The sequence below is a fragment of the Hydra viridissima genome, unplaced genomic scaffold, assembly GCF_058129835.1.
Source record: "Hydra viridissima isolate aposymbiotic clone 2 unplaced genomic scaffold, HvirCarnegie_v1 scaffold_15, whole genome shotgun sequence".
Classification (NCBI taxonomy): domain Eukaryota; kingdom Metazoa; phylum Cnidaria; class Hydrozoa; order Anthoathecata; family Hydridae; genus Hydra; species Hydra viridissima.
In genome coordinates, this window is record NW_028324314.1 from 4,448,766 (window position 1) to 4,463,983 (window position 15,218).

A 15,218-nucleotide genomic window follows, 5' to 3' on the forward strand; every position below is an offset into this window, starting at 1 on the left:
CACATGTATTCGTTTTCGTTTTTATCTCATAACTTTTTTCCCTTAATACCAAATATAATTTTGAAAAAAGATTCTTGACCAGCTTAAAAAGTTTTACCAGAATACTTATTAAGTTCGATGATATCAAATTTAGTTTCCGAGAGTTTTATGTCCATTTTTCAAAAAGAGAAAAAAAGTATCATTTCGCTTTCGAAGACTTAACAAATTATAAAAAAAACTTTTCTTTAAAAACTAAAGTTTAATATCATCTTATTCAGAAAAAAACTATCAACAACAAAATCAAAAAACATTTGCAAAAAGTTTATTCAATAATTAATTAAGAGCAACAGAATAAGCGTAGTCATAACTATTTCATTCTGCCCTCTATTTCATTCTACCCTGTTTTACTATAAATACACAACTTCAAATTTACAAATCCAAATAAATGTTGAATGGGCTTTTTTATAAAGTGCAATTATTGTATTGAATACTCAAAACCACTGCTAAAATACCCTTTAAAAAACGCATCCAACATTGTAAAAACCTCAATTCTTTGATTTCCCATTCAAGATGAATTATTTTGTCCCATTTATCTAAACCACTTTATGCACAAATGATTGGTCACACCAAAAAACATAATTATTTAAGTTTATATGTTTTAAACATTGTGATACTTGAGACCGTTACTAGATCTGAATACAATAACAGCGGATAAATGCTTTAGACCGCCATCTATTAACAAATTGTGGTACTAGAGACCACCATCTATTTAAACATAGAATTTTTTTTTTAAGATTTTCAGCAATTGCTGCAAAATCAGAAAAACATTTTTAAAAAATTACTTTTTTCATTCCAAAACACAATAACATCCGATGCCATTACGTTCATAGCAAAATAGGGCAGATGAGCTGGAATTATTCTATCACTCTTCGTTAAAGGAATTCAAGTATCTTCACATCGATGCTTCTATAAGAATGTGAGTTTGTCCCATGCAATACGCGTCACATTCCTTAAGGTTCTCCACAGTTTCAAAAAATTTAACAGCCGGCAGAATAGTTCCAAAAGTTCAGTTTATTGTGAATGTGTTGAAAAGTTTGGGCCGTGCAAGGTCAAACTTCTAATGTTAAAAAACTATTCTTTGCAAATGAGACATCATTTTCATCAATTTCAAGTATTTCAAGAATTCCAAATGTTTTTTTATTATTCATTTTTAATTTTAAAGATTAACTCAATCACTCAATTCTTCGACTTATACCTTTTTTGATGAACATGCCTAAAAGCGGGATTTGCAATTATTTTACTAAACTGGATATTTTGCATCATATGATCTTCTGAGCAAAAACTTCTATTTCTTCCGTAGGTAAAGCAGTAAGGGAATAATAAACTAAGAATGATAAAAGAAGACCATTTAGCTGGTGATTCCACTATTGTTTATACTGGTTACGAAGAACGTTAAATAGCCTAGTAACACTAACTCAAGCGAATGATCTCTTAGAAACCTAACTTGAACTCTGGATGAAAAAACGGACCATAAGGTAATATTTTAACGATGGTACTGACCTGGTACTGGACTTTTGCTGTTTCTTCACTAAGTTTGAAGCTGTAAAAGACTTTTTAAGTGATCTGTATTAGAAGAATGTAGAAACCATGAATGTTGGCCCAGTAAACGATTTTAGATTGTTAATATTAGTTAACAAATGTTAAAAGTCAACTAACTTCCTCCAAACGTGGTCTGGATGAACTAATACTTTCAAACATGTACTTTTTTAATAAGATTACTTTATAAACCTAATATGAATGAGACTCAAGTTCGTCACAAAATCAGCAAGGAACCAAACATCCCCTTGCTCAGTTAAAGCTAATCAAAAATCTAAAGAAAGTTGTCCTAGGCGAAGCCAAATTTGACATTTTTGAAACGATTCTGTCAATTTTAAAGGAACTTTTCCTCATCACGGCTGAATATGAGGCAGATCTTACTCCAACTTTTCACTTTGCCTTTGTGAGGCTAAACGAATTTCAGAAGCCTTCTTTTTTGCAAGCATCGATCTAGTTTATGTAGATAATCAGGAACGACAGTTTTTGTACAAGAAAGGAATACATACGGTACAAAACTCAATGTTTGGCTGTGAAAATCGTGTTTAATCCTGGTTACTATTGAAACCCACTTCAATGTAGAAAGTCGAGGCCGACAGCGGCAAAAAGACCATTTAGGAGCATCCCTTATTCGTGGAAGGGTCATCTAAAGGTAACAAATTTATTTTTAAATGGTAGTTTTTTTGTAAAAACGGTAGCTTTCGGTAAAAAAACCAATCAATTTTTTTATTAAAAAGGTTGCAATATGCTTTTTTTAAGTGCTAGTAACAAACAAGAGCCTGCTAGTAATGCCACAGATGACTTCTTCCTGGAATTTGCGATAATGCAACCATCTCAAGACATTGAAAATACTCAAAACGGAAGTCAGAGCGCTGGTGCTCAAAACTTGAAAACTTCCATCCAGAGCGAGTTTTAACGTTAATAAGCGCTAGTTCCTCAGACCGGATAATTCGAGCAATATGGAAAAATCATTTACTATAGAGAAGAAACCATCAAAAAGAGTTTCTAGCTTTCTTTAAACTGGTCAGAAAATGGTTATGCGTGCCGCAAATACAGAAATTTTCTGAGGGAAAGGATTCTGCATCTGGAAAAGTTGTTAACTGTAAACGTACGAAGCTGCAACCTGAGCTCGTCTACATCATTCTAAGGCAAATCTTCAATTTCAGGCTGTCAGGCAATGATCTAAGTTACCCTAAAGTAAAAACTTGAGTCAGTATTTAAGTCAGTATCAAGTTAATGGACAAATCGATGATGCTACATATTTGTTAATTATCAAGTTCAAATTATCAAACTCATAGTGAGAATTCAGGATTTCTACAGGGTTATCTATTTTCAGGGTTATTACAGGGTTATGTCATGTGAAGACTTCCATTAAAGTCATGTATAGTCATAGTTAGGGTTAACGCCACCGTTTTGAGACATTTTCTTTAGAAATTTGATATCTTCAAAAAAGACTTTATTTTAATTTGCGCAATTAGTTAACTTAAATTTAATGCTTTATTAAAATTATTTACTTTTATGTATTGATAGAGAAAAAAAATTAAACAGGAAACAAAGTATACTTTACCGTTTTATTTTCATCCTTCCCACGCTTTAACCCTTTTTTATACCAGACTTTTCGTTGCATTCTTTATCTGTTAATTACTGATAAGTACGTCTTATATAGTTAGATTTTTTGACACACGCCTTTCATCTGAGAATACTTGATAAAACAGCAATATACAGATCAGAAATATTTTAATTGTTCCTTAACTTTATATTTAGTATCGCATTTTTGTAAGGTTGTATTTATATTGTGTTTTTGAAATATTCGTATGTTATCATTTAAATACATATTTTAGTACAACATTTTAACAACAAATAACTTAACAAATGACAAAGATAATTAGTAAGTTAAATGGTATCTAAGTACATAAGACGAACCTTCTTTCGAATAAAGCGAAGTCAATTTTTCAGATATTGATAAATTTGAAAAAAATTGATGCATAAATAACATAATAGTTGTGTTCGGTTAACCCCACATCTTTAAAATGCTCAGAAACTGAACTAGAGATTCATCTTCCATCAAGACTTATTATTTACATAATTTTTAAGCAGGTAAATGAATGATTTTCCGCCACAAATGAATTTTTTTCTAAGTTAGAAGTTGACAAAGTTTTGTATCTTTCGTTGTTTGGCTCTGATAAAACAATCTTTATACTTCTTCTCTGGCCGCTCTGATGTTAAAGGTTTTTATGCCTGAGTTTCACTCCCAAGGGGGTGATAGACAACTCATAGGGTTAAAAAAATCGAGTTGTTAACAATAAGTTTTTAAAATGACATAGCTTAAATGAAATAAATTTTAAGTATCTTTATTTATTGTAAACCTCTAAAATAATGGTTTAAAATGACTTTAGTTCATGTGTATAAAAATAAAATGAATATAAGATGACATCAACTTACCTTGATTAAGAGCAGACATGTTAGATATTATAAAATCAAAATAGAAAAGTTTCGATGCGTTGTAATATCTAAAATAAATCTAAACTTTCCAATATATTGCTAGCTCTGACAAACATTTTGCCTCGGTAGTTATCTAGTTTAAATCTAAATCAGTACAGAACAACCAAGTTCTACTACAACGCCTTGCCTAGAAAACATCTTACAAGATATCTATTTTAGGTCTTTGGTTTTGAGGAAGGCTTGGGACTTGATTTTGTAAAACTCATAAAATCCAAAAAAATCCTTATTCATATTTAAGTTATTGTTTATTAATTGAATCCTGACGTTAAATATTTTGGTGAGATTGCGTTGACGAGTTGTCGTTAGTTGTAAAAATCTTTACACATTTTCTTCAGAATTTGAGTTTGACGTTTTTGTATGATAAAATGCTTATTATATAGCAGAATCAAGAAAAATATATATCTAGTTGTCAAAGGTAGAAGGACCAAGGCTCCATTCCCCCCTGTCATCACTCCTGTTAAAACCATTTGGTATAAAACTTGACACATGACTTAATGTTAAAATTCATAATTAAACCTCAAAAGTTTGACGAAAAGCATTTTTTTACTAGAGTTTTTAAATTTTTCTGTCTTAACGATATTTAGGAGTACAAGTTGTAAATTAAAACCTGCCATCATTCCATACCATCGATGGAATTAACGCTATATGAAACCAGCTACGAATACTATAAACAGTGCCAATTTAAACACTGTTAAGTTTTTCTTTTGGTAATTAAATTTTTTCTCTTTGAACATTTAAAACAAAACCGATCTAATTAGGCTATTTTTTGATGTAAACAACATCTGATGATTTACATAATATTAAGAAGAACTATTACCTTTTTTGGCCCTAATATCTTCCTTTAACGAAAAATCGAACAAAATCTTTAGAGAGCTGAATTAATTGTTGCATTAACGTGTTTTATTGTGTGTTTTATTGCAATGTAAACAGCATTTTATCAAAATGTCATTTCATGCAAAAATGTCTAATAATCGTGAATGGTATTGAATTAAATTCAACCAAAAACAATATCTTGAATTGAAATTCGTTGAGTGCTGGTTTTATTAATCTGTAAAGTTGAGTTGAAATTTTAGAACTTCATTGAGTTTTTTAGCTCTTAAAGATTTTTCGCTTAAAATGTTTTTGTTTTTTAACGAGGTTCATTTCCAATCAATATAGATTTTACTATTTATTTTGTAGAGATGTTGAAAAATAATTTTAAAATTTTCGTGGCATTATGCGCAGTAGTAAGCATTGGTTTATTGACTCGATCACTAACACATATTGAGCAGATTTCACCCCCATTTATAAACCATATAATCGACTATCAAAATACTTTTACAAGGAAAATACACGAGTTTATCTTCTCAATAATTCCCAATCAGACGCACATACACAACAATATTTCTTTCCAAGTTAAAAAAAGCTCCGGAAAAATGTTTCTCTACCTTATACAAGCAGCAGAATGCATCCGCAACGATGTTTTGACAGGTATGGGAAATAACGAAAGCCACGATATTTTGGCGCTTAGCTACAAATCTATTTGCAGTTTAAATACATTTCAACACGTCCGCTATATTACAGCAGGTTATAAGACAACATGGACATCTGGAAGAAACTTTTTGTACAGGTAAAGTTTATATTTGTTAATATGATTAAAAAAAATTGAAGAAGAAACTTAGTTCGTTAAATATTCTCAAAACGCAACAAGGATAGCAGTTATTTACACTTGAGTAGTTTATTAGAATTTCAATTTAATAATTTATCAGAAACTCAATTTTCAGGTTGATGATATTGATAAATTGCCGTGTTATTTCTACTCATCTATCAAGTTTTTTAAATGGTTTCAGCTCGAAAAGTTATAAGAAGTTTGAAAAGAAAATGGGTGTTAGCACTTATTTTCACTATGCTGTCCGTAAAACTTTCGTTGTTATATGTTCGATTTGGTGTTTACATGAATTTTCTTAGTGAATATACATATTTATTTTATGGGTCAATTACATTTGAAGCTCTAGCTACGTCTGGTGGTTCTTGTGTATGGTTCTTGTATATTTCGTGCATAGTTTGTATATGGTTTGTGTGTAATTCGTTTGTGGCTAGTGTAGCAGAAAGTTACAAATATAGTTTTATAAGTTGGTCATTTCCCCACAATAGAACAGGTTTCCTGACAGAGTAATACTATTTTAGTTGTTTATTTTTTACCGAAAAGATACCGAAAAACTGAAAAAATGGTGACATTAAGTTTTTTTTTTCAAATAATTGTTTTTTAACTTTAATAGCGCATAATAACTTAAAATTACTGTCTCTAAATGTAACGTCAGAAAAAAGATATGCATGAGTGCATTTTGGAAATAATTTAAAACATTTTTGAATTATTACTTAAACTGTTAAAGCACTTTCATTAAAATATCAAAACCAGTAAAACCAGTAAATTTTTATTGCGTTTGATCTTCTAACGGGAAAGCTTGAAAAGTTAACTCTTTAAAAAGGGTGCAAGTTGCATATTTCAATTTTTAACAAAACCAAAAAAGATGTTTTTTTAAAGGTTTATTTAAAAATGATATATTTTAACTGTATTTTGTTACTATTTGTATTATTATTTATATTTCTTGTAAACTATTTTTACTTTTATAATTTCATGTAAATTATTTAACAGAAGGAAATTTTAAATAAGCTTGAATAATTAATGTTGAAAAAAACGCTCTTCGCATTTTAATGATCATTTCTTCAAATTTAAAATATTTTCCTTTTTAAGGTATATCACCAACCAATCACAGTACATGTCTTATCTCTACTATACCTTTATGGATGAAGATATAATCTTAATCCACAATGATATCCCAGCATCCCTTGGCATGAAAACTGACGAGAAATGGACTCAAATAAGAAGTTCTACAGAAAATCTTTACAGGAAATTCGAGGATTTTTTAAACGAATATAGACCTGCTGTTGCAGTAATAGATGGACTTAATATAAGACGTTTTTGGCCGCAATCTGAAAAGCAGCCTCTACCTCCTTACGTTAGCTGTTTCTACTTTGATGCAATGTTTAACTCGTTTCACAAGGACGTCATGCATAATTTATTACCGTATGACGAGTCGTTTGATAGTGAGTCATGGTGGATATCTCAGCAGGTGATGCAGTGCAAAGTTTACATACGATATCACTCTCAAATGATCATGTTTCTTCCAATCTTGACTGTTAATAATCAGCATAGCAGTTATCCTAAAAAACTCAGACCTTCTGGTAAAACTTGCATAAATGAACTAGATGCTGCACCAGCAAACGTGAGAGCATCTCCCAGAGCCCCAATCGTATTAAAAGCTAAAACTCAGTTTAGCTTTCCACATATAGATCCATCTCCACCTAGAACTCCCATCATACAATACGTAAAGTTTGCAACCAGTTCTTGATTTCAAAACAGGGGGCTTTGATTTTTACCATACTTGTCTTTCTGGCAGCAGCTATATTAGATTAAAATGGTGAAAAACTGTGCGAAGAAGAAAATTATACTCAAATAACGTTTTGTTGATTTTTAAGAACTTGAAAGCCCCATCCCGCCTTAAAAAAACTTCAGGGTCCCTTAAGGGCAAACCCTTAAGGGACCCTTATGAAAATGTCCGCGCCAAATTTCAGGGTCCCTTAAGGGCTAGCCCTTAAGCGGCCAAAAAAAAAACCACGCTTTACTACTCATCCTGTATGAGTAGTAAAGCGTGGTTGTTTTTTTAAACTAGTAATATTCAATAGTTTAACACAGTTTATTTAATAATATTTATATAAATCACCATTATATATCTTTATTTATAAAAGTGATTTCTAAGTCTTTTGTTTTTTTTGTCGAGGATCTTTGTTTTCACTGTCGTCTTCGTTTTTACTGTCGTCATTATTTCCTTCATAGTCGTCGTCTTTACTCTCTTCCTCAATCGAAACTTCAAGTGTCTTTTTCTTACAGCGCTGCAGACGACCACCAGAGCGATCCTGGCATTATTAAAAAATCGCGCTACTTTCAGTTCTACCTTTTTAGACGTGGTGCCAGGGAAAATGTGAACAGTTGAAACTATAAACATTTAAATAAATACTTATAAAAAAAAGAGAAAAAATATGCAAATAAATAGTCATTTAAATCTATAATTATATAACCAATTACTATAGTTATGCCTAAATATATGGATTCACATGTATTAGAGGTTTACATGTATTAGAGATTGTATTGTTTGATATAGCCGCATTGACAATATAAATTATATCTGCATTTAAAAAGATATTAATAGTTTTACTTTATTTTACTGTTAAGTCAAACACCACAAGTCAAACTGTTGACTCACAGTCAAACAGATTCATATTTGTACAATTGTTCACAGTAGATTACACTGATTTTCTTACGCTGATTTTCCAGGCTATCAAAAACTTCAGCTTCCCATGTGTTCCAGGCTTATTGATCTTTTGCTGTAAGTCATGCGCCAGCAATTTGTTTGAAACTGTTCATAGACAGTCAACCCTCCTTCACTCTTCATCAATGTTAACTAAAAAAGTTCAGTTAACAACTTAAATATATTACACCATCATTCACACTATGTTCCCTTGTCTAGAGCAACACATCATGGCTATACTTACATAATCAGAAATTGATAAAAACTTACCATATTATTTGGGTGCTTTTCAATCTCAGAATATTGCTGCAGAGAAGTAAAGATAGGAAATTATGTATGACAGACATTCTGATCAACAAGATCACTAGCAACACATGCCTCCAATCTTCCCTGTCTTTGCTCAAGATTGGTCAACTTATATTCAGTTCACAAAAAATGAACATATTCATAAGAAACTGTCCTGTTATGATAACCACAATAAACAATATACTACATATTTATACTTAAAATATTATACTACTGCTATTCATTTCATATGCCAAAACATTTTATAGAATAATTTCTTACCCCTAGTAATATGAAACATTCAAACCTTGTGCACTAAATGGTTCAACTTTAAGTCAGCTGCAAACCTCAAGCATACTACCATGTATACGCAGTAAACTTGAATCAGAGGAATCATGGAGACTTAACTAAAGTCACAACAAATATTATTTTCAATAGTTTACATAACTTTAACAATTTGTAATTACCCTTTGAAAAATAAAGTCTAAAGCAGTTTTGTACCATTATAAAACTAATACTTAACTGACATAAAAATTTATTTCTAATTTAATTTAATAAAATGGATATGTACACCAATACATATTTTACATGTATTCCTTGGGCCATATGTACTCCTACATGTGGACCTTGAGATTCATATCAAATCTCATTATTATTTATATCCTAGGGTTTTAGAGCATGGTGGCCTTATATACCAGGATATAAATAGTATTACTATAAATGCAGTAAAGATTAAGAGAAAACCTATACATGAACAATAAATAGTTTACAGCATACAATTGACTGTATATCTGACCGTGGAATGCTTGAAACCTAAAAGAAATCATTAAAAAATTAAAAAACAGAATCAAACTTTTGTGTACCTAAAATATATAACTAGATCCCAATTTTCAAAAACTTACAATTGGCTGGGCAATACAGGTAGTTGAGAACTGAAAACCTTTAAAAAAAAAAAAGCGTAGCAACAAAACACTTTCATATAAGAACAAATAAATCATCTCATCACGATAAACAGCAGAAAAGTAACTTTTACTTACATCAGATAAATTAAGAGATGTACTTATGCAATCAGGCTAGAATTAAATAAAAATCATATTATTAAATGATATTTACTTTAACAATGAAATTTAGCAACTGATAACATACATTTATGCATGATTAAAATTACATTAATTACTCTTAGTAAAAAAAACTGAAAGCAATCTTTTTTGTAGCATGTGTTTGGTAAGTATTAGTCTCAAAAATTAATAATTTAGATTAAACAAAGGAAATCCTAATTTACATTCATTGCTTTTGTGCTCCATTTATACATACTAGCAAAAAAGCAACCCGTAATACGGGTTATGGTCGGTCTGTTAATTTATAGTGGCTGTTTTCCACAATTTAAAGTTGCAAAACCATAACTATTACCCTTTTAGAAAAACGCCTTCAAATTAAAAAATATGCGGAGGTAAAATAATTTACCAATTATTTAACATTATTTGAGTAATTTACCGCTGACATAGGTCATATCAGTGTAACGCAGAACCATTTTCCTCGACATTACTGAGTTCAAAACAATACGTTTTTAGTTACTGATACAAAATATTACTTCCTCATGCTTTAAATTGAAGAAAAAGTACAGCTAAATTCGTGTTGTATTCTTATAACGTGAACTTTAATTAATAAGATTAATATAAAGAGAACGTAAGTTTTACATGAATTAATAATTCTTTGACATCCCCTTGATACATGTTTCTTTAACAAAGGAAATTGTCTTTAAAACGTTAAATGCACACAACTATATGAATTTATTCAAAATATCTGACCATTTGACTATTGCTATTTATGGCACTGTGACCATTTTTATATATGGCCTCTTTGTTTCAATAATTTTTAGTAAACGGTTATTTAAAAATTCCTTTTGTTACTCGAAATTTAATTCTCTTTAATAATTTGACACAAATAAAGGACCTCCCTTCCCCGTTTTTGCCTTAATGGTGGTAAGGAGAATAGAGTTATCTTTATTCAGAGTTTTCAAGTTTTTGATGAAGACCTTCTACCAGAATAATAAAATGTAAAACAATGATTTACATGTATAACAATTTTTTCTTTCCTCAAAAGTGTTGCAAATGCAAACTAAGATAATTAATTAGTTTAACACCTTATAAAATTTAAGTAACTCGATATTTAACTAATGCGCAAAAATACAATTATAACCCCCCCCCCCCGTTTAAAAAGATCCCCAAAGTTACGTTCAACGAATCATTAGGAATAAAATAAAGATTTTTAAAAATTGAACTAATTGCATATATTTATATCATTTTAATTGACAAAAATTTACAATAAAAGGTAATCATGTTTTTTTTATAAATCGTATGCGTCAATCGTAAATCTTAAAGAAAAAAAAAAAAAGGAATTGTAATACCATAACAAAAACACCAAAAAACAAAAAAAAAAAACACCACATAAAAACTGAAAATCGATTTACCTATTTATAGTAACCTATTTTGACATGGCAGTTAATATAAACATTTATCGAATATTAAACTATAAAATCTATTTCGAAGTACAAAAGGATTAACAATACTCTCTCTCTCTCTCTCTCTCTCTCTCTCTCTCTCTCTCTCTCTCTCTCTCTCTCTCTCTCTCTCTCTCTCTCTCTCTCTCTCTCTCTCTCTCTCTCTCTCTCTCTCTCTCTCTCTCTCTCTCTCTCTCTCTCTCTCTCTCTCTCTCTCTCTCTCTCTCTCTCTCTCTCTCTCTCTCTCTCTCTCTCTCTCTCTCTCTCTCTCTCTCTCTCTCTCTCTCTCTCTCTCTCTCTCTCTCTCTCTCTCTCTCTCTCTCTCTCTCTCTCTCTCTCTCTCTCTCTCTCTCTCTCTCTCTCTCTCTCTCTCTCTCTATATATATATATATATATCAAATTAAGATATAAATTGCATTTTTAGCATAATGTTGTCTTGGCTTTAAGTAAATGAATAAAAGCAGTAAGTTTCAATAATGAAACTACCTATCATTCATTTTTAACAATAGACACCAACATGAAGGTGTTTATTGTTAAAAATGAATTTGAACACAAAACATCACAACAATAACACATAACAATAGAATATTTACACTCTTGATCCTAAACTCCAGCAAAAATAACAAACCAAATTGAAATATGAAAGTCAAAATTAGAAAACCAATTTAAAGTTAACTATATTTATTTTTTTACTAAACATATAAATACATAAAAGTATATTTGTTTTTATATTCAATATTTGTTATTCAATTACTTCAAACTTAGGACATTAAAACACCCTAGATTTAAAGATCAAGGTTGCATACTCTCTCATACACATTACACTAAACATTAACAGACATTGTGTTTCCAGAATAATTAAAAAGACCACACAACACAACCTAACTCTAAAGCAGTAACACTGCCTGACACTAAATGCTGCCAAGTCACACCTCTGCTATAAATACATCGCTTGGCTGGCAAGGTTATCAATCTTGCTCAACATAATCCCAAGTCACACCACTTTGAAAACATGGAAACAATATAATTTAAACATATATACCACTATAAACAAATATGGTTTTATATATAACACATATAAACACTTTTTATAACAATATTAAATGACAGATATATTTATCAAAAACTATTAAAAAATATATATATATTAAAATAATAAATAAATTTATACAAACAAAATGTGCTCACAACTTACAAACAGTAAATTTTCAAAATAAAAATCTTAAGACTATAAATTAAGAACATTAGAAAATATGACATTATTTGTGTAACACTTTTCACCTACCACACCTTGAATGAAATGTTTATTAATTTTGAAAAACAAACTATTAAATGCTCTCATTCTTGAACATGCAACATATTGTTCACCATGAGAGAAAATATATACCCCAACTCTATCAAATGTTTGACCTTGACTTTTATTGTCATTGAATGAGCCAATCTGACAGGAAACTCACGATGTTTCAGAACAAAAGGTATATTAGAACCTGATGGAGCCAACTGATATTGAGGAACAAAAACCCGTTTACCACCAGAAACACCTGTCAAATCCTCTGCATCAGTATAATTATTTTGAAGAGCACAAACTTTTATTCCAGTACGATTGCATAACCCAGCTTTGAGATCTAAATATCTAAGTACCATTATTGCACAACCAATTTTCAATTTTAAACAATGAGGTGGCATACCTGAAAGAGTTAAACTATTCAAACACTCAACAGGAAAGTCATTTCTTTCATTAAGGTCATCAGTATCAGTTTGATCAGCACTTACATAAATTTTGACCTTACCCGGCAGACATTCAAGCACTTCTTCATTGATTGATAATGAATCAACATTAGTTGGTGTTAAAATCACGCATTTAGAATAATCCTTTTGATCAGCATCTCAGAAAATCTTTTCAACAATCAATTTATTTTCTCTAATAATGCACTGATTTGGTATTTTAATGCATCTTTTGTAAGGATTCTCCTCTTTGACAGGTATTCTTCCATTCCCAAATTTTAGTAGCCATTGGGAAAATTCACCTTCCCCCATCTTGTATTCTAATATTTTCAGTTCATAAAGACTTCTGCACCAATTGCCAATGCAAAGAACATTTTATACACGATTCTACTATCTTTCTACTTTTTTGTACTTTGATTTTAACATTCGCATCAATAGCATATTGCTGAAACAGTTTTTTGCCATAAAAGAGTGAAGAAAAAATTGTCTAACTGAAAGTTTATATTGTAATACTGAGAAAATGTAACATGATTTCTAACTAATGTAGCATGTTCAGGGTTGTGAACCAATTGATTATGCCAACCAGCATCAACCCTTGGAAAAAATAGAGGATAAACAATAGGATCTAAGTTGGCAGACAAACTTGATAGAGTTTTAAGAGGATGACCTCTTGGGTAAATAACATCTTCCCTGGAAACAGGTAGTACACCAACAAATACAACTGCAACTTCATTTTGTGAGGGGAGACTGATAGCGATTATAGCAATTTATGCTGGAACATCATGATTCCAAAATATTTATAGCAAAATCAGTAGTAAACAGCGCTAAAGACAAAAAATCAGATTGAGATAAAAGAAATTGTTTATATAGCAAAATAATTTGTATTGGCTTTTAGTAAATGATTAAAAGCAGTGATTTTTTTACAAAATTACCTATTTAACATTTTTAATAACAGACACAAATATTAAGTTAAGCCAAATGTCTATTAACTCAAAAGATAACAAAAAAACATCACAGCAACAACACACACCATAAGTTAATATATGTATATAATATAACTTAAGTAAGATAATATTCATATATAACAAAACATAAGTAACAACATTATGCAAAATGTTATTAAAATACATTATTATGTATTTTTAGAATAATCTTAATCTTTATTAATAAAGGCTTGAAAACAGCAAGACCTAAAGCAGTAACAGCTTGACACTAATAACTATCGTGTAACCCTCTGTTAAAAGTACATCACTTGGCTGGCAAAGTTGACAAATCTTGCTCTACACGTTTACCAAGTCACAGCACTTTGAAAACACGGAAACAACATAATATAAACATATGTACCAACTATAAACACAATAAATGTGTTTAAATATGTATATAAGGTTAAATATATATACCTCATATACATATTTAAACACATTTTTGAAACAATCATATAACAAATATCAACACATACACAAACAATAAAAAAACACTTTACATTATTATATAAACACATTGATAAAACAGCTATAAGTGTGCAAATAAAAATTTTAAAAATGATACAAAATATATATTTAAAAAGATACAAAATATATATTTACAAACAATACTCTTTACCTTCTTTTTTTTTTTTTCATAAGAACTGTAATCCTCATAACAAAATTTAACCTTTACATACTATAACATCTGACATGCCATGTCAGTGTCGGCACAAAATTTTAATTTATTTTCTAGATTTTCTAAAAAAGAACAATAATAGTTAATAGCATCACAGAAATTTCAAAGTAGTAATAATTTCAAAGTAGTAATAATTTCAAAGTAGTAATAAATTCAAAGTAGTAATAACCATTTTATGGAAATAGCATTAGTATGACTTTAAATGACATCCATACCCTTATTTTCCTTCTAAAAAATAATATAACAAAAATAAAACTGCTAAAAGAAAAGCTGAAACAAACAAAATACAAACGATTTAAAAGATTAAAATCCTTTCTACTTTTTCTGATAAAAACTTAAATCCTTTCTACTTTAGCTAATAAAAATGTATATTTAACTATTTTATATATTTACTTCAATTATAATATGATCTTAACGATTATTATTTATCTTAATATGATTCTTTAGGTAATCTATCTAAACTAATAATTAAATTCCAAAAGGAAAAAAGTTTCAACTCGCTCAAGAGATCTTTCTCCAATGGCCGCGTGCATTGAGAGAACGCGCTTTTTCAAAGCCTAGTAACTAATGACGAAACGACGTTAAACATTAAACGTTAAACGTTTCTGTGCTAATTATATTAA

At 29.9% G+C, this 15,218-nt stretch overlaps 2 protein-coding genes and 1 pseudogene across 5 annotated transcripts; 1 reads left to right on the forward strand and 2 right to left on the reverse strand.

Annotated features, from left to right (window-relative positions):
* The first annotated feature begins 5,251 nt into the window (after positions 1-5,251).
* LOC149878279 (uncharacterized) lies at positions 5,252-7,609 on the forward strand. Of its 2 annotated transcripts, XM_090073142.1 has the most exons (3): positions 5,252-5,300; positions 5,515-5,683; positions 6,809-7,609. In XM_090073142.1, the coding sequence occupies exons 1-3, from the start codon at positions 5,291-5,293 to the stop codon at positions 7,464-7,466; spliced, it is 837 nt and encodes a 278-aa protein (XP_089929268.1). In that variant the 5' UTR covers positions 5,252-5,290; the 3' UTR covers positions 7,467-7,609. The 2 variants fall into 2 exon arrangements, with proteins under 2 accessions (XP_089929268.1, XP_089929267.1); XM_090073141.1 differs by lacking the exon at positions 5,252-5,300 and having other exon boundaries at positions 5,327-5,683.
* Positions 7,610-7,800: 191 nt separating this feature from the next.
* LOC149878280 (uncharacterized) lies at positions 7,801-10,019 on the reverse strand (annotated as a pseudogene). The gene is made up of 8 exons (XR_016447616.1): positions 9,991-10,019; positions 9,746-9,781; positions 9,611-9,648; positions 9,493-9,521; positions 9,016-9,115; positions 8,694-8,883; positions 8,379-8,576; positions 7,801-8,110 (listed from the first exon to the last, which is right to left on the reverse strand). The product of XR_016447616.1 is annotated as an uncharacterized LOC149878280 (transcript).
* Positions 10,020-11,649: 1,630 nt separating this feature from the next.
* On the reverse strand, positions 11,650-15,218 carry LOC149878281 (uncharacterized). 2 transcript variants are annotated; one of them, XM_090072429.1, is made up of 4 exons: positions 14,989-15,218; positions 14,536-14,823; positions 13,866-14,237; positions 11,650-13,757 (listed from the first exon to the last, which is right to left on the reverse strand). In XM_090072429.1, exon 4 carries the CDS (start codon positions 12,892-12,894, stop codon positions 12,547-12,549), a length of 348 nt encoding a protein of 115 aa, XP_089928555.1. In that variant the 5' UTR covers positions 12,895-13,757; positions 13,866-14,237; positions 14,536-14,823; positions 14,989-15,218; the 3' UTR covers positions 11,650-12,546. The 2 variants fall into 2 exon arrangements, with proteins under 2 accessions (XP_089928555.1, XP_089928554.1); XM_090072428.1 differs by lacking the exon at positions 13,866-14,237.